Here is an 18,491-nt window from a genome sequence, read left to right as displayed (position 1 = left end):
GCCGGCGCTGCCCCGCGGTGATTGGCTGCTGCTGCTCCAATGACATCACGCGTCTCGGGAAAAAGTGCGCGTGGGGGAGAGCGGGAGGCACAGCGGCCGGAGCCCGCGGCTCCCGGAGCTGCGGAAGGAGGGAGGGACAGCGAGCGGGCCGGCCCCCCCCCCCGCCCCACCGGGCCCCCGCCCCACAGGGCCCCCCTCCCTCCCTCCCTCCCTCCGCCCCGGGCCATGGCGGGCAGGCGGCCCGACAGCCCAAGCCCGACCCCCGTCTCGGGCCGGGAGGCAGCCCGGGCTCCGGGGCAGCGGACCGCAGAGATGCCCGGCGCCCACCGGTGAGTGACTGACTGACTGACTGAGTGACTGACTGAGTGAGTGAGTGAGTGAGTGACCCGCCGGGGCGCCGCCCCATCGTCTCCACCGGGGGCGGCCGGGGGCGTTGGGGAGGGAGGGAGGGTCCAGGGGCAGGGATGCAGAAAGATGGGGAGCGGAGCATCCCCGGGATTGGGGGGCGAGGGGGCTCGGGGGGGGTCCGGGGGGGGGGGGGCCCAGGCTCGAGGTCCAGGGGCAGGGATTGAGGGGGCGCATCCCGGGGGCTGACAGATCCGCGCTCGGGCCGTGTCCCCGGGGATGTATATATGTTTGTACATATTTATTACTCTATTTATTTATTTATTTATTTTATTTGTACCTATCTATTCTATTTATTTGATTTTGTTAGCAGGTTTGGTGTTGTTCTCCGTCTCCCCCTTTGAGACTGTGAGCCCACTGTGGGGTAGGGACCGTCTCTAGATGTTGCCAATTTGTACTTCCCAGGCGCTTAGTACGGTGCTCTGCACATAGGAAGCGCTCAATAAATGCGATTGATGATGATGATGATGATGATGATGATGATGTGAGCGTTTAGCGCAGTGCTCTGCACACGGTAAGCGCTCGGTAAATACGACTGACTGACTGACTGACTGACTGACTGAACGAATAAATGGTGAGCGGGTGTGCCGTCCCGGGGGGCCCGTTGCCGGGCAGGATGGTATCTCCGGGGCCCGGGAGACGGGCCGTGGGGGGGGGGAGGTCGCTTTGCGGGGACCGGACCCCCTCTGTCCGCCCGCCGGGAAAAGCGGGGGGCGAAGGCCTGGGGCTCCCGGCTCTCGGCTGGGCCCGGAGCCCGCCCTGCCGCTGGCCCGCGGGGCTGCTCACCGAGGCCCGGCGGTTCGTCGGGCGGGGGCCCCGGGCCCTCCCTAGGCCTCGTCCGGACCCCTCGCCCAAGCCCCAGGGGCCCAGTCCCTCCGCCGGGCCCCCCGACCCCCCTTCCCGAGGCGACCTCCCCCTCGGCGCTTAGAACAGGGCCCAGCGCTTTAGAACAGTGCTTGGCACATAGTAAGCGCTTAACAAATACCATCATTATTAGCCCAAAACGAGCCCCCATCCCAAGGCGACCTCTCCTCCCAAAACGAGCCCCCATCCCAAGGCGACCTCTCATCCCAAAACGAGCCCCCATCCCGAGGCGACTTCCCATCCAAAAACGACCCCCCATCCCAAGGCGACCTGCCATCCCAAGGCGATCTCCCATCCAAAAGCGACCCCCCTATCCCAAGGCGACCTCCCATGCAAAAACGACCCCCCATCCCAAGGCGACCTCCCATCCAAAAGCGACCCCCCATCCCAAGGCGACCTCCCATGCAAAAACGACACCCCATCCCAAAGCGACCTCCCATCCCAAAACGAGCCTCCATCCCAAGGCGACCTCCCATCCCAAAACGACCCCCCATCCCAAGGCGACCTCCCATCCAAAAGCGACACCCCCATCCCAAGGCGACCTCCCATCCAAAAACGACCCCACCATCCCAAGGCGACCTCTCATCCAAAAACGACCTCCCATCCCAAAACGACCCCCCCATCCCAAGGCGACCTCCCATCCCAAAATGACCCCCCCATCCCAAGGCGACCTCCCATCCCAAGGCAACCTCCCATTCAGCGCTTAGAACAGTGCTCAGCGCTTAGAACAGTGCTTGGCAGGTAGTAAGCGTTTAACGAATACCATCATTATTATTATCCCAAAACGAGCCTCCATCCCAAGGCACCTCCCGTCCAAAAACGACCCCCCATCCCAAGGCGACCTCCCATTCAGCCCTTAGAACAGTGCTCAGCGCTTTAAAGCAGTGCTTGGCATATACGAAGCGCCAACGAATACCATCATTATTATCCCAAAACGAGCCCCCATCCCAAGGCGACCTCCCATCCAAAAAACGAGCCCCCATACAAAAACGACCCCCCATCCCAAGGCGACCCCCCCCCCACCATCCCAAGGTGAGCTTCCATCCCAGCGTGGCTTAGTGGGAAAAGCCCGGGCTTGGGGAGTCGGAAAACGTGGGTACTAATCCCGTCTCGGCCGCTTGTCTGCTGTGTGACCTTGGGCAGGCCCCTTCCCTTCTCGGTGCCTCAGTTCCCTCTTCTGTAAAATGGGGGGGAAGACTGTGAGCCCCACGTGAGACAACCTGATGACCTTCTATCTACCCCAGCGACTTGAACAGTGCTCGGGAAATAGTAAGCGCTTAACAAATGCCATCACCATTATCATTATCATTATCATTATTATTATTATTATCCCAAAACGAGGTCCCATCCCAAGGCGGCCGAGGAGAGTCCAGCTGCTGACCCACAGCCGGGCAGGAAGCCGGAGAGATCGACTCGGCCAGGGCTTGATTGACACGGGATCATCCCCCCGTTCTTGGCTGATCTGGACGCCTAAAACTCCCAGTTTAATATTACGACTCAGTGGCAGAGGGTTTCTCTGAGACTCGTCTAAAATGGGAGGCATCGTGTGGGCTCAAGTAGACTCGAAGTGGCCCTCGGCTCCCCAGCCCTGCAGGTGACCTCGGAGAGCTGTTCGGCCTGGACATTTTCCAAGCTCGGAAAGGGCCCGGACCGCACTAACTGACCTGCCGCCGGCCACCACACCTGTCACCCCATTAAAATAACCTTTCTTCGCCCCTCTTCTCCCCTCTTCTCCTTGCTAAAACTCCTATCTGCAGCCACACTGGCCTCTCCAGGACCCAGGCGCCCTCCTTCCCTCCAGCAGACACTGTGGGTCTCCACACACTGACCCGGCAGACGGACAAACCCATTCATTTAATAACAATAATAATAATAATAATGATGGCATTTGTTAAGCGCTTACTATGTGCCAAGCACTGTTCTAAGCGCTGGGGGGATACAAGGTGATCAGGTTGTCCCACATGGGGCTCACAGTCTTAATCCCCGTTTTACAGATGAGGGAACTGAGGCTCAGAGAAGTTAAGTGACTTGCCCAAGGTCACACAGCAGACATGTGGCGGAGCCGGGATTCAAACCCACGACCTCTGGCTCCAAAGCCCGGGCTCTTTCCACTGAGCCACGCTGCTTCTCTAATTTAATCGTATTTATTGAGCGCTTACTGTGTGCAGAGCACTCTGTTGGGAAATCCAATTCGTCCACCCACACCCCTTCCCCTAGCCCCCCATAAACCTGCCTCCTGCTGCTCTTTACCCTCTTGTGGCTGGAGAGGCAGCGGATCCTAAGGGAAAGAGCACGGGCTTCAGAGTCAGAGGACCTGTGTTCATCATCGTCATCGTCAATCGTATTTATTGAGCGCTTACTATGTGCAGAGCGCTGTACGAAGCGCTTGGGAAGTACAAATTGGCAACATATAGAGACAGCCCCTACCCGACAGTGGGCTCACAGTCTAAAAGGGGGAGACAGAGAACAAAACCAAACATACTAACAAAATAAAATAAATAGAATAGATATGTACAAGTAAAATAAATAGAGTAATAAATATGTACAAACATATATACATATATACAGGGTTCTAATAATAATAATAATGATGGCATTTATTAAGCACTTACTATGTGCAAAGCACTGTTCTAATCCAGCCCCGTCCCTTGGCTGCCGCGAGACCTTGGGCAGACAAGTCATTTCACTTCTGGGTGCCTCAGTTCCCTCATCTGTAAAGTGGGGATTAACTCCTACTCCCTCCTACACTGTCTGATTTTCGTGTATCTTCCCCAGCACTTAGTGCAGTGCGTGGCACGTAGTACGCGCTTAACGAATACCATAATAATAATTGGGAAGGGAACCAATCAGTGGTAAAGCAGCTTGGCCTATTGGCAAGAGCCCGGGCTTGGGAGCCAGAGGACGTGGGTTCTAATCCCAGCTCCGCCACTTGTCTGCTGTGTGACCTTGGGCAGGCCACTTCACTTCTCTGTGCCTGTTACCTCATGCGTAAAATGGGGATGAAGACCGTGAGTCCCACGTAGGCCAACCTTGTATCTACCCCAGCGCTTAGGATGTTACTTGGCACATAGAGCTAAACCACGCTGTGTTTAATCCCGTGTGTGCTGTATGACCTTGGGCAAGTCGCTTCACTTCTCCGGGCCTCAGTTCCCCCCCCGCCCCCGTAAAATAGGGGATTAAGACTATGAGCCGCCGTGTGGGACAGGGACTGTGTCCAACCTGATTGCCGTGCTTAGAGCAGTGCTTTGCACACACCATTCATTACTTTTGAGCGCTCTCTGTGTGCAGAGCACTGTACTAAACGCTTGGGAGATACACTGTAACAATATCAGAGACACTTTCCCTGCCCACAGACATTTTACGATCTAGAGAGGAGCACACTACTTTCTCCCCCCTCTTTCTGGGGAACCACAACACACGTGAGGGCTCCCCCAGAACTGTGGCCCGGCCCGGCTCGGATTCTGACCTCCTCCTGGGCCAGCAGGGCCCCCTTTATTTTCTCCCCCTCCCCCCTGGGGACCTCATCTTTTCTCCCCCTCCCCCCTGGGGACCCCATCTTCCCCCCTCCCCCCCCCACCCCCGGAGGCCCCCATCATTCCTCCCCCGCCCCCACCGAGGACCCCATCTTTTTTGGGTAGGGACTGTCTCCCCCTTCTAGACTGTGAGCTCACTGTTGGGTAGGGACCGTCTCTATATGTCGCCAACTTGTACTTCCCAAGCGCTTAGTACAGTGCTCTGCACACAGTAAGCGCTCAATAAATGCAATTGAATGAATGAATGATGATCTTTTCTCACCGCCTGGAGCGCCACCTGGTGGCCGCTGAGGGTAGCGCCGCCCTGGAGCCGCAGTGCTGCCCCCTGCTGGGGAGATCGCCGAAACAGCAACCCCTGTCTTCCAGCCCCCGCCTCATCCTCCTCTGTCAGATAATAACAGCGATGGCATTTATTAATCAATCAATCGCATTTATTGAGCGCTTACTGTGTGCAGAGCACTGTACTAAGCGCTTGGGAAGTACAAGTTGGCAACATATAGAGGCAGTCCCCACCCAACAGTGGGCTCCCAGTCTGAAAGAGTGGGCTCACAGTCTAAAAGAGTGGGCTCAAGCGCTTACGTTGTGCTAAGCACTGTTCTAAGCACCGAGGCCCTAATGAGAGCTCACCTCCTCCAATCACTCAATCAGTCAATCGTATTTATTGAGCGCTTACTGTGTGCAGATCACTGTACTAAGCGCTTGGGAAGTACAGCGTGGCTCAGTGGAAAAGAGCCCGGGCTTTGGAGTCAGAGGTCATGGGTTCAAATCCCGGCTCCGCCACTTAGCTGTGGGACTTTGGGCAAGTCGCTTCAGTCCTCTGGGTCTCAGTTCCCTCATCTGTAAAATGGGGATGAAGACCGTGAGCCCCACGTGGGACAACCTCATGACCTTGTATCCCCCCAGCACTTAGAACAGTGCTTTGCACCTAGTAAGCGCTTAATAAATGCCATCATTATTATTACAAGCTGGCAACATATAGAGACAGTCAATCAATCAATCAATCATATTTATTGAGCGCTTACTGTGTGTAGAGCACTGTACTAAGCGCTTGGGAAGTACAAGCTGGCAACATATAGAGACAGTCCCTACCCCACAGTGGGCTCACAGTCTAGAAGGGGGAGACAGAGAACAAAACCAAACATACTAACAAAATAAAATAAATAGAATAGATAGGTACAAGTAAAATAAATAAATAGAGTAATAAATATGTACAAACATATATACATACATACAGGCCCTCCAGGAGTCCTTCCCAGACTGAGCCCCCTCCTTCCTCTCCCCCGCCCCATCCCCCCGCCTTACCTCCTTCCCCTCCCCACAGCACCTGTATATATGTTTGTACATATTTATTACTCTTTTTATTTTATTTGTACATGTTTATTCTATTTATTTTATTTTGTTAATATGTTTGGTTTTGTTCTCTGTCTCCCCCTTCTAGACTGTGAGCCTGCTGTTGGGTAGGGACCGTCTCTAGATGTTGCCAACTTGGACTTCCCAAGCGCTTAGTACAGTGCTCTGCACACAGTAAGCGCTCAATAAATACGATTGAATGAATGAATGAACGAATGAAAGGTGATCAAGCTGTCCCACGGCGGGGCTCACAGGCTTCATCCCCATTTTACAGATGAGGGAACCGAGGCCCAGAGAAGTGAAGTCACCCAGCTGACAATTGGCGGAGCCGGGATTTGAACCCATGACCTCTGACTCCACAACCCGTGCTCTTTCCACTGAGCCACACTGCTTTTCTATCTCTGGGATAATAATGTATAGCTATAATAATAATAATGATGGCATTTGTTAAGCGCTTACTATGTGCAAAGCACTGTTCTAAGAGCTGGGGGGATACAAGATAATCAGGTTGTCCCACTTGGGGCTCACAGTCTTAATCCCCATTTTACAGATGAGGTAACTGAGGCACAGAGAAGTAAAGTGACTCGCCCAGAGTCACACAGCAGACAAGTGGCGGAGCCGGGATTAGAACCCATGACCTCTGACTCCCAAGCCACGCTTTCCACTGATCTATTTTGAAGATATTGATGCTTGTCTACTTGTTTTGCTTTGTTGTCTGTCTCCCCCTTTTAGGCCGTGAGCCCTTTGTTGGGTAGAGATCGTCTCTCTCTGTGGCCGAGTTGTACTTTCCAAGCGCTTAGTACAGTGCTCGGCACACAGGAAGCGCTCAATCAATAGGATTGAATGAATGAATAATGATGGTTTTTGTTAAGTGCTTACTGTGTGCCGAGCACTGTTCTGAGCGCTGGGGTAGACACAAGGTAATCAGGTTGTCCCCCGTGGGCCTCACAGCCTTAATCCCCCCTGTACAGATGAGGTCACTGAAGCACAGAGAAGTGAAGTGACTTTCCCAAAGTCACACAGGTGACAAGTGGCAGAGGCGGGATCAGAACCCAGTATTTCTGACTCCCAACCCCGGGCTCTTTCCACCAAGCCACGCTGCGTCTAATCCCGTGTGTGCTGTATGACCCTGGGCAAGTCGTTTTACTTCTCTGGGCCGCAGTTTCCTCCCCTGTAAAATAGGGATTAAGACTGTGAGCCACCACGTGGGACAGGGACTGTGTCCAACCTGATTGCCTTGTATCTACCCCAGTGCTTAGAGCAGTGCTTCGCACATAGTAAATGCTTATCAAACACCACAATTTCTTTTTTCTTTGGGTCGGGGGCGCTGGTCGTGGGGGAGTTCGACCTCAAAGAGAGTATTCATTCATTCGTTCATTCAATCATATTCATTGAGCGCTCACTGTGGGCAAAGCATTTCACTAAGTGCTTGGGACAGACACATTCCCTGCCTACACACTTAGACTGCGCAGAGCACTGCACTAAGCGCTTGGAAAAGAACAATATCTATTTCTCCCACCTCTGTCCACAGAGGCTGCCTCCCCTCATCCCTCCGCTCCCATCTGAAGAGGTAGTACCTCCTCACCCCCTCGTCCCCATCCTCAGGGGCTGCACCGTCCCCCACCCCACCCCAACACCCGTCTGTAGCTGTCTTTACCGCCTTCCTCCCCGCTCTGTGTGGAAGGGGTTAGTGACTAAACCCTCCCGGGACCTAGGAAATCAAAATCCAAGGCCGCAGCCCTCCTGCATCCGCCCACCTGCCGTGCCTCCGGTGATCTCTCCCTCTCTCTCCGAGTGGAAGATCCTCTCCCCCTCTCCCCGGAGACAGTCGCCTCCCCACCTGAAGACTGGCCCTGTGAGTGCTGATGATCAGGACCATCTGTCCCTTCGTGACCTCGGGGTGGCCCACCAAGGGACCGGCTCTAGGCCAAGAGGTGCCTCTCGCTTGGTCTCTGGCTGAGGAGCGATAGGCTCGGGCACCTAGAGTGGATAGAGCACAAGTCTGGGTGTCAGAAGGACCTGGGTTCTAATCCCTGCCCCACATCTCTGCTGTGTGACCTTGGGCAGGTGGCTTAACTTCCCTGGGTTCCCTCATCCGTAAAAGAGGGAGTAAGTTACTGATTTGACTGTGAGCCTTATTAACTGATTAATTTGTATCTACCTTAGAGTTTAATATAGGGCCTGGCACATAGTAAGCACTTAACAGACACCATAATTACTGTAACACAGGTCTTCAACGTTGGGGCATCGTGCCAGTGTAGGGGCTGGGCAGGGAGCTGGAGGAACCTCTGGGAGGTGGCCTTCCCCAATTCTGAGTGACAGCATGGCAAACTGGCACCACGGGGTGGAAGGCTCCCTGGGTGCCCAGCTGGGAGTGCCCCTGCCTGATATTGACCCTGAGCTCTTCCCAAGCGGAGAGCGTGAGGGTCACCGCGGTCCTCCTCTGGGCTTGGGGGTCAGGCTAGGCTCTGCTGCCAGGACCGAAGAGCCGGGCTTAAGCTCCGAAGGGCAGGGATTGTTTCTACCAACACTACTGTAGTGTTCTTTCCAAGCACTTAGCACAGTGCTCTGCACACAGGAAGAGCTCGATAAATGCCGCTGATTGATTCCCTCCGCACTCGTGACAGAGCATCCTTGGGAAAGGTCCAGTCAGGCCCCTGGGCCGCCTCTGGAGCGTCCAGACAATCAGACCCCTGGGCCGCCTTTGTAGGGTCTGGACTGTCAGGCTCCTCTGGAGAATCTGGACGATGAGGCTCCTGGGCTGCCTAGAGGGGCTGGATGGTCAGGCTGCTGGGCCGTCTCTGGAGGGTCCAGGGGTTTGGGCCGCTGGACAGCCTCTGGAGAGTCTGGATAGTTGGTTCGCTGCGTTGCCAGGCCCCAGAGGAGTTTTGCCCTGCTATCACCCAGAGCCCAGCTGGTCCTGGGGATTTCCTCTGGGAGGAAATAGATAGTCGGGAAAGGGCCAGAAGGGTCTTTGACTGGGCAGAAGAGCAGACCACAAGCATGTCCTATATGGGGTGCATGCCCTATGAGGGGTGCCCGTCGCTCTGAATGACAGGTGCGGAATCGAGGTTGGTGGCAGTCCAGACAGGGCATCGGAGCCCTGAGCTCCCCTCCTCCCTGCCGGAGGCTGGCATCCTGCTGACCCTGGTTTCGGTCTCATTTGGGCCGATCCAGAGCTGCCCTCCGCCTTTGTGTAATTGATTGAGAGCAGAGGGATGGGGGCTGGGGCAGGAGGTGGGGGAAAGGGAGGGGATAAAGCTGCAGTCGGGTGAGCATTGGGCAGGGCAGAGCCGGGGGTCAGCTCCAACCTCCCCTGGGCCCGCGGAGTAACCTTCGCTGCCCGCCCGATAAGGCCCTTTGGCCCTGGGGGGCATCCTCCCGCTTGAAGTTCTGCCGTTTACTGGTGCCTGCGTTGGGAGTGGAATGAGAGCAAGTTGGGGAGAAGCCATAAGAGGGGAGAAGAGCTGGGGCTGAAGGTGAAAAACCCAGGGAAGACAATGGCCCAAGTCATACACAATATCCCTACACTTTCACCTCCCTAAGGCTGTGCCCAAATGGGGAACTGTGGTGCCCCAGCTCCACTGATGATGATGATGATGATGATGATGGTATTTGTTAAGCGCGTACTATGTGCCAAGCATTATAACCCAATGCCCTAAGAGTAATAATGATAACTTTGGAATTTGCTAAGTGCTTACGATGGTTTCAAGCGCTATACTAGGCGCTGGGGTAGATACAAGTTAGTTGGGTCTGATATAGTCCCTGTCCCACATGGGGTTCATCATCATCATCATCATCAATCGTGTTTATTGAGCGCTTACTGTGTGCAGAGCACTGTACTAAGGGCTTGGGAAGTACAAGTTGGCAACATATAGAGACAGTCCCTACCCAACAGTGGGCTCACAGTCTTAGAGGAAGGGAGAACGGGGATTGAATCCCCACTTTTCAAACGAGGTCCAGAGCAGCGTGGCTCAGTGGAAAGAGCACAGGCTTGGGAGTCAATCAATCAATCCATCAATTGTATTTATTGAGCGCTTACTGTGTGCAGAGCACTGTACTCAGTGCTTGGGAAGTACAAGTTGGCAACATATAGAGATGGTCCCTACCCAACAGTGGGCTCGCAGTCTAGAAAGGTGCGTCCTTTAGAAAGGTGGGTGCGTCCGAGATTACAGAGAATGTATGCCCCAGATGCACGCGGAGGGTGGGGTGTGCATATCAGTGTGTATGTGTGTTTGTCTGTATATGTATTGTATTTGCGTGTGTCTATGTGTGTGTGTGTGTGTGTTTGCAGGGTAGGCTGGGGCATGCTGTGATCAAGGGCCTCCAGGATTGGGGCGTCAGAGGTCATGGGTTCTAATTCCGCTCCGCCACTAGCCAGCTGTGTGACTTTGGGCAAGTCATTTAAGTTCTCTGTGCCTCAGTTCCCTCATCTGTAAAATGGGGATTAAGACTGTGAGCCCCACATGGAACAACATTGATTACCCTGTATCCCCCCTAGCACTTGGAACAGTGCTTGGCACATAGTAAGTGCGTAACAAATACCAACATTATTATTCAGTGACTTGCCCGAGGTCACACAGCAAGAACATGGCAGAGCTGGGGTTAGAATTTAGGTCCTTTGACTCCTAGGTTTGTGCTCTTTTGTGGCTCAGTGGAAAGAGCACAGACTTTGGAGTCAGAGGTCATGGGTTCAAATCTTGGCTCCACCAACTGTCTGCTGTGTGACTTTGGGCAAGTCACGTCACTTCTCTGTGCCTCAGTTACCTCATCTGTAAAATGGGGGTTAAAACTGTGAGCCCCACGTGGGACAACCTGATCACCTTGTAACCTCCCCAGGGCTTAGAACAGTGCTTTGCACATAGCAAGCGCTTAACAAATACCATTATTATTATTATTAGGCCATCCTACCTCTCGCCCTCTCCCCTGGATTCAATAAATGTCATTGACTGACTGATTGATTGACTGATTGGGAATGCTAGATGACGACGGGGACCTCCTTTTTCCCTGGACCTCATCCTCTCTGGTCGTTGATCCGGAGCTCCCCTGTGCTCTGAGGAGAGAGAGAGAGAGACCCTAAATCGTGCGGGGAGGGGCAGGAGATCTTAGCAAGCAGCAGTACTTGTGAGTGTGCGTATGTCTGTGTCCGGTCTGACCACGTTTTTCAGGGAGTGTGTTTGTGTGTGTGTCTTCGGCGAGCGCGTGTAACGGCTGTTTTGTTGACTGGAGTGAGCCTTCTTGGGAAGGTGGGTGCATCCGAGATTACAGAGAATGTGTGCCCCAGATGCACGCGGAGGGCGGGGTGTGCGTGTCAGTGTGTATGTATATGTATTGTATTTGCGTGTGTCTCTATGTGTGTGTGTGTTTGCAGGGTAGGCTGGGGGCGTGCTGTGATCAAGGGCCTCCAGGATTGGGGAGGGGGGAGAGGGAAAAGAAGGAGAGGGGAGAGAAGGGAAGGGGGGATGGAAAAGAAGGAGAGGGGAGAGAGGGAAGGAAAGGGAAGAGGAGGGGAGGGGATGGAAAAGAAGGAAAGGGGAGGGGAGGGAAGGGAAGAGGAGGGGAGGGGATGGAAGGGAAGGAGGGAAAGGAAGAGGAGGGGAGGGGATGGAAGGGAAGGGGGGAAGGGATGGGAAAAGGAGGGGAGGGGAAGGGATGGAAAAGAAGGAGGGGGAGGGAAGAGGTGGGGAAGGGATGAAAAAGAAGGAGGGGGAGGGAAGGGAAGGGAAGAGGAGGGGAAGGGATGGAAAAGAAGGAGGGGGAGGGAAGGGAAGAGGAGGGGAAGGGATGGAAAAGAAGGAGGGGGAGGGAAGGGAAGAAGAGGGGAGGGGTGAAAAAGAAGGAGAGGGGAGAGAAGGGAAGAAGAGGGGAGGGGGTGAAAAAGAAGGAGAAGGAAGAGAAGGGAAGAAGAGGGGAGGGGGTGAAAAAGAAGGAGAAGGAAGAGAAGGGAAGAAGAGGGGAGGGGATGGAAGGGAAGGGGAGGGGTAAGGATGAAAAAGAAGGAGAGGGGAGGGAAGAGGGGAGGGGGAAGGAAGGGGAGAGACGGGAGGGGAAGGGGAGAGGAGGGCGGCCAGACGGGGCGCGAGGGAGGGAGCAGGAGGAGCGGTGTTAGAAAAGGAAACCTAACGGGGGGTTTATGCGTTTCCATTTCTGAACGGCAAAGCCCCAGCAACAGGGATGCCGGGTCTCTGAGGAGGTTTGGAATGGCGGGGAGCCCGGGAGCCCGACCTCTGGAGCTGGGAGCTGCAGGTTGGGAGGGAGACAGAGGGGGGAATGGAGGGGAGAAAGAAGGAGGGAGACAGAGGGGGGAATGGAGGGGAGAAAGGAGGAGGGAGGGGAGGGAGGCAGGCAGAGGGGGTGGGCGAGCCCACCCGCAAGCGTCAAGCAGCCAAAGGCTTGCTGCGCAGGAGGCCTAGGGCCCAGGGAGAGGGAGGGGGGCAGGGGGCGGGCTGCCACACCCAGCAGCCGCGGGATGGTTCGGGATGAACTAAGGAAAGAGGGACCCCCGTGGGAGGACGAGGGGAGCTCTGAGGGGGGTCTGACAGAGGTCAGGAGACAGGGGCAGGAGGGACAGCCGGGGAGGGGCATGGGAGGCCTGGGAGACGTCAAGGGCAGAGGCAGGAGAGCTCTAGGGGGAGACCCGGGAGAGAGCAGGGCCAATTCTAGAGGGGCAGCTGGGAGAGAGGTCTGGGGACGATGGACGGAGGGCCCGGGGGAGCCCCGGGGGAAGAGGGCCTGGGTCGGGGGAGCTCTGGGCCAGGCCTGGAAGGAGCTCCGAGGGAGGGCCGGGGAAGACCTGGAGGGACTCTGACGGAGGGCTGGGGAAGCTCTGGGGCAAATGCTCTGAGGGGGTCGGGGGAGGATTGCGGAAGGTCTGGGGGAGCTCTAGGGGAAGTCTGGGAGAGGTCCTGGGAGGGGGAAGCTCTGGGCCAGGTCTGGAGGGACCTCTGAGGGAGGGCCGAGGAAGCTCTGGGGGAAATCCGGGGGAGGCCTGGAGGGACTCTGAGGGAGGGCTTAGGGAAGCTCTGGGGCAAGTACGGTGGGAGTTCCAGGGGATGCTCTGGTGTGGGGGGGTCTGAGGAGGATCGTGGAAGGTCTGCGGGAGATTTGGGGGAGTTTCTTTCCCTCCCCCCAACTCTGGAGGACTTAGGGAGGCATGGAAGAAGCTGGAGGCAGGGCTTTGAATGGAAGCAGGGAGGAGGCTGATCAAAGGGTCCCTGCCCCCCCAGGACCAGGCTCCTGCCCCAGTTGAGGGGCCAGAGGGTGGAGGGAGCAAGCCGTCAAATCCCCCTCCCCGGCGCTTCTCAGCCCACACATACGGGGCCCTCCCCTCCCCAGGGCCTGGAAACCTGCGACGTGCGGCCACCACTGAGCCGGGAGGTTGGGGGAAGTGGTGGTGATGGGTAGGGCCGGTGCCCGGATGCCTGGTCAGGAGAGTAAGGGCTGGGGCAGGCGCTGGGCCTCAAGGCCCAAATTGAGCCTGTCCAACCCCTGCCCCCCAAGTTGGAGGACACCAGGGTCCTGGGTGCCGAGACGCCTCAGAGTTGGGCGGGAGGGGGACGAGGAGAGGAGGGGAGGGGAGGGGAGGAGAGGAAAGAAGAGGAGAAGAAGAGAGGACTTGCCTATGGTGCGTCCAGAAGTTGCCCAGGGAGATGGTCTCCCTGCTCTGTGGGGTTGTGGGGCGGGCAGCACGGTCTGGTGGACAGAGCCCGACTCTGCCACTTGTCTCTTGCATGATCTTAGGCAAGTCACTTAACAGGCCTCTAGACCTGTGGTGGGCAGGGAATGTGTCTGTTATAGTGTTCTATCGTACTCTACCAAGCGCTTAGTACAGTGCTCTGCACACTGTAAGCGCTCAATAAATACGATTGACTGACAACTTCTCTGCGACTCAGTTTCCTCATCTATACAGTAGGGAAAAATGTCCGGTCTCCCCTCCCTCTTGGACTAGGAGCCCCATATGGGACTGGGACTGTATCTGATCCGATTATTTTGTATCTCCCTCTGCACTTAGGATACTGCTTAGTGAAGCGCTTAAGAAATATCATCCTCTATCCATCTAGGAGACCCCAGAATGACCTGATGGAGCTGGGTGTCTGCTCTGAAGCTCAGAGGTTTCCTCTGCCCACTCCAAACACTTCTGATTCTCCTCTGCACCACTAGCAAATAATAATAGTAATAAAAAATAATGTTTGTTAAGTACTTAGGTGTGAAGTGTGGGGGGAGATGTAATACGATCCTCTATGCCTCAAGTGGGGCTCAAGGTCGAAGAGGGAGGAAGAAGAGGTATTTAATCCCCCATGTACAAATGAGGAAACTGAGGCAAATAGCAGATGTGACGCCCAAATGGTAGACCGAATCCATCCCCGAGGTCCAGCCTCTTTAGGTAGCCTAAAGGGCCAACGAGCTCTGGCCCTGCCCTTGAGCTCAGTCCAAAAGAAGACAATAGACAACCACAGTACCGCAGCTCCCCATTCCCTGAGTGGCTCCTTGGGGCAAGACCTCACTCTGGGCGCCGATGAAAGCACACCGGCACCTAGGGTGATGCCAGCGGATGACGTTGTTATGAAATACATACAGGGACCCAGGGGTCCCTGAGGTGGTCGAGTCGATTGGAATTTAAGAAGGCTTCCTGGAGGAGGTGGGCTTCGAGAAGCTTTGGGGCACGGTTTGGTGGAGAGGCAGATGGGAACGGCACACACGACGGCATGGATGCCAGGGGCATAAAGCAGGCTTTCCTGACTGGCACCGCAAGTATGTGTTCTCTCCCTCTGTCTCTCCACGTCTCTCTGTCTCTCTGCCACCCAGACCTCCGCCTCCAAGCCCGCACTAGCCCGAGGCGCGGGAGCGAGATGGCCAACTCGACGCCCGTCAACGGCAGCCACGGCAACCAGTCGATGGAGCCGCTGTCCCACAACCGCTACGAGATGGTGGAGATGGTGTTCATCGCCACGGTGACCGGCTCCCTCAGCCTGGTGACGGTGGTGGGCAACATCCTGGTCATGGTGTCCATCAAGGTCAACCGGCAGCTCCAGACGGTCAACAACTACTTCCTGTTCAGCCTGGCCTGCGCCGACCTCATCATCGGGGCCTTCTCCATGAACCTCTACACCGTCTACATCATCAAGGGCTACTGGCCGCTGGGGACGGTGGTCTGCGACCTGTGGCTGGCCCTGGACTACGTGGTCAGCAACGCGTCGGTCATGAACTTGCTCATCATCAGCTTTGACCGCTACTTCTGCGTCACCAAGCCCCTCACCTACCCCGCCCGGCGCACGACCAAGATGGCCGGCCTGATGATCGCGGCCGCCTGGGTCCTGTCCTTCGTCCTGTGGGCCCCGGCCATCCTCTTCTGGCAGTTCCTCGTGGGCAAGCGGACCGTGCCGGCGGACCAGTGCTTCATCCAGTTCCTGTCCAACCCGGCGGCCACCTTCGGGACCGCCATCGCCGCCTTCTACCTGCCCGTGGTCATCATGACCGTGCTCTACATCCACATCTCGCTGGCCAGCCGCAGCCGGGTCCGGAAGCACCGGCCCGAGGGCGACAAGGAGAAAAAGGCCAAGTCTTTGTCCTTCCTCAGGAGCCCCCTCATCAAACAGAACAACAACCCGCCCAAGAAGCCGGCCCTGGTGGCGGCGGAGGTGGGGGCGGGGGCGGGGCCGCGGGCGGAGGTCCGGAACGGGAAGGTGGAGGGGGAGCGGCCTCGCCCCCCGCCCACGCCCCGTCTCCCGGACGACAAGGACACCTCCGAGTCCAGCTCGGCCAGCGTCACCCAGAGCACCAGGGAGAAGCCGGTGACGGAGGAGGTGTCCGGCATGGACGCCGGCCACAGCCCCGCCGCCCTGCCCCGGGCCCTCAACCCCACCTCCAGGTGGTCCAAGATCCAGATCGTGACCAAGCAGACGGGCGGCGAGTGCGTCACGGCCGTGGAGATCGTGCCCGCGGCCGCGGCCCGGGCCCGGCCCGCCGCCAACGTGGCCCGCAAGTTCGCCAGCATCGCCCGCAACCAGGTGCGGAAGAAGCGGCAGATGGCCGCCCGCGAGAAGAAGGTCACGCGCACCATCTTCGCCATCCTGCTGGCGTTCATCCTCACCTGGACCCCCTACAACGTCATGGTGTTGGTCAACACCTTCTGCCAGAGCTGCGTCCCCGACACCGTGTGGTCCATCGGCTACTGGCTCTGCTACGTCAACAGCACCATCAACCCGGCCTGCTACGCCCTCTGCAACGCCACCTTCAAGAAGACCTTCAAACATCTGCTCCTGTGCCAGTACCGGAACATCGGCACGGCCAGGTAGGTGGGCCCTCGGCCCCCTCGTGACTTTGTTTCCCGACCGGTTCCCGGCCTTCCCCGGGGCCCTTCTGCTCCCCACCCGAAGGACAGCGAAGACGGACGGAAGGGCCCACCTGTTGGTCGCTGGCCCGAGGGACGCCTGGGACTAGGAGGGGAGTCGGGGCTGCCCCGAACGGAGCGCCCGGGGAGCTCCTGCCTGCCTCCGACCCTGGTCTCCGACCGCCGGAGCCCAGAGGGGCCCGGGGCGAGGCCGAGGCGGTCAAACTGAGTCTGGGGTCTGCTCTGGCTCCAGCGCGGGGTCTGCGGATTCCATTTCCGACGGTTGCCCGTCCGTCCTCCAGGCGTTTAAGACCAAAGAGGCTTCCTCCCCCCCAGGCCTGCCCCCCTCCAACACCCCTGCTCTGTCGAGGGAGCTCAGGAAAGGTGGAAGGCCGAAGGAGGGCCCGGAGTGGAGCACGGGCTGGAGAAGGGAGAATGAGGGCCTGGTCAGTGGCGGTGGGGACGTGGAGGGGCAGCAGATGCTGGGCCAGAGGCTCTGGCGAGGCTGGGAGAGGAGGCTGGAAACTCCAAGCCAAAGACGTCCCTTCCTCAGCTAACCAGGGGCCGTAGACATGGAGAGGAAAGCAGATGATCTCCCTCCCCAGAAGGGAGCCGGAGCCAGTGGGGGAGCAGCCGGGAGAGTGGGCAGAGCCAGGGCCTGGCCGGGCTCCAGGGCTTTGGCAGGGAGGGCGGGGGAGAGGAAGGAAGGGGAAGAGGAGTGTTTCCTGTGGGGAGGGAGGAGATGGGGAATGGGTCTCCTTGGGCCCAGAGGAGACCAGTTAGCTGTGTTTTGGGGGGAAAAGGGAGCCCACCCCCAGCTTTTGTAAATGGTGCTGCCTGCCCTCGTCCTCCTCTTCCCTGTCCCAGCATCCCTCTGCATGCAAGGCTCAGCCCTTCGCTCCCTCCCACCAGGAAGCCCACCCCTCCCCAGCGGCTCGGGATGGGGTGTGGGTGGGGGCTGGAGGGAGGAGAAAGGGAAACCCCCCCCGGGCGGGCGACCCCAGACCGAGTGTCCGCCCCAAGGGCCCCTCCCAGACACCCCCGGGGCCACTATCAGTTCCAGATGTCTGCCCCGACCCCACAGCCTCATCCCTGTCCTGCTGTTTTTTCCACTGGCCTCGAGCCAGGGGGGTGCCCCATCCTGTCCCCGGCCCCTGCCCTGCCGGGCCCAGAGCCGGGGCCGAGCACCGAGGCCTGCCACCTCACACGACATTTATTTAGTTAATCTAGCGAGTGCACCCCCTTCTAGGCCCCACCCCTATTAGGGCACAAGTATTGACATTTCTAAAACCCGCACCTCCCGGCGATCCCCCCCACAGCCCCACTGCAGCCCCTAAAAGAAATTAGCGTGTGTCTCCCGAGGGCGGGCGTGTGTCTTGCTGCCTCAGTTCCTTGGACTCCTTCTGTTGCCATCCCTCCCCGCCACCCCCGACCCCCAGGGCCGGGCCGAAGCGGAGGCAGTTGATCTCACAGCCTGAACTGCAACTGTGGGTTGCAGCTCCTTTGCGGGAGCTGTTTTTCAGAGACAAGGTTGAGCTACAGTTGCTTCCTGGAGGCAGGGACACGGCCTAGGTGAGCTCCCCAGCCCCCCTGCCCTTCCCCAGCCTGTCAGACAAACCCTCCCCTCACACTGGATGCAGTGGGGCTTGAGGCCTTGGGCCGGGATGCTGCTGCCTTTGATTCTCCTTCCTTCCTCCTCGCCGCCCACCTTCTCCTTCTCCCCAAACAAGCGTGGACCCTGCTCTTCTCCCCTCGCCGTTCATGGGGGTCACAGATCTGCTGGGAGAAGGCGGGGGAGTTGGGGGCGTGATGGGTCAGGGATGAGGTGGGCGGGGGGGCGGGGAAGGAGCCCGAGGGAAGGTTTTGTATATGATTTTAATAAAACAGATGCTTTCCTCGGTCTTCGCTTTGTGGTCTGCTCGGGGCCCGGAGTCAAGGGTGGAAGGGTTGGGGCGGGAGGGCCGGGGGCAGGGCTGACCCGCTGGTTCTCCCTCCTTGCTGGGGGGGGG

General features: G+C 57.5%; 1 protein-coding gene across 3 annotated transcripts; it reads left to right on the top strand.

The window, feature by feature from the left end:
• The first annotated feature begins 218 nt into the window (after positions 1-218).
• CHRM4 (cholinergic receptor muscarinic 4) lies at positions 219-18,296 on the top strand. 3 transcript variants are annotated; one of them, XM_038764421.1, is made up of 2 exons: positions 219-329; positions 14,958-18,296. In XM_038764421.1, exon 2 carries the CDS (start codon positions 15,002-15,004, stop codon positions 16,445-16,447), a length of 1,446 nt encoding a protein of 481 aa, XP_038620349.1. In that variant the 5' UTR covers positions 219-329; positions 14,958-15,001; the 3' UTR covers positions 16,448-18,296. The 3 variants fall into 3 exon arrangements, with proteins under 3 accessions (XP_038620349.1, XP_038620348.1, XP_038620350.1); XM_038764420.1 differs by lacking the exon at positions 219-329 and adding an exon at positions 12,345-12,398; XM_038764422.1 differs by lacking the exon at positions 219-329 and adding an exon at positions 13,762-13,776.
• Positions 18,297-18,491: the final 195 nt, after the last annotated feature.

This window comes from Tachyglossus aculeatus, chromosome 22 (assembly GCF_015852505.1).
Source record: "Tachyglossus aculeatus isolate mTacAcu1 chromosome 22, mTacAcu1.pri, whole genome shotgun sequence".
NCBI lineage: Eukaryota > Metazoa > Chordata > Mammalia > Monotremata > Tachyglossidae > Tachyglossus > Tachyglossus aculeatus.
The sequence above is the reverse complement of the archived record's forward strand: the minus strand, read 5'-3'. Positions and strand labels throughout refer to the sequence as shown.

Bases quoted from the DNA above. Each gene is read 5' to 3' on its own strand.
- CHRM4 (XM_038764420.1), top strand. From the start codon at position 12,353: ATGGCGGGGAGCCCGGGAGCCCGACCTCTGGAGCTGGGAGCTGCAG. The intron at 12,399-14,957 runs GTTGGGAGGGAG...TCTGCCACCCAG, and splicing joins TCTGGAGCTGGGAGCTGCAG to ACCTCCGCCTCCAAGCCCGC.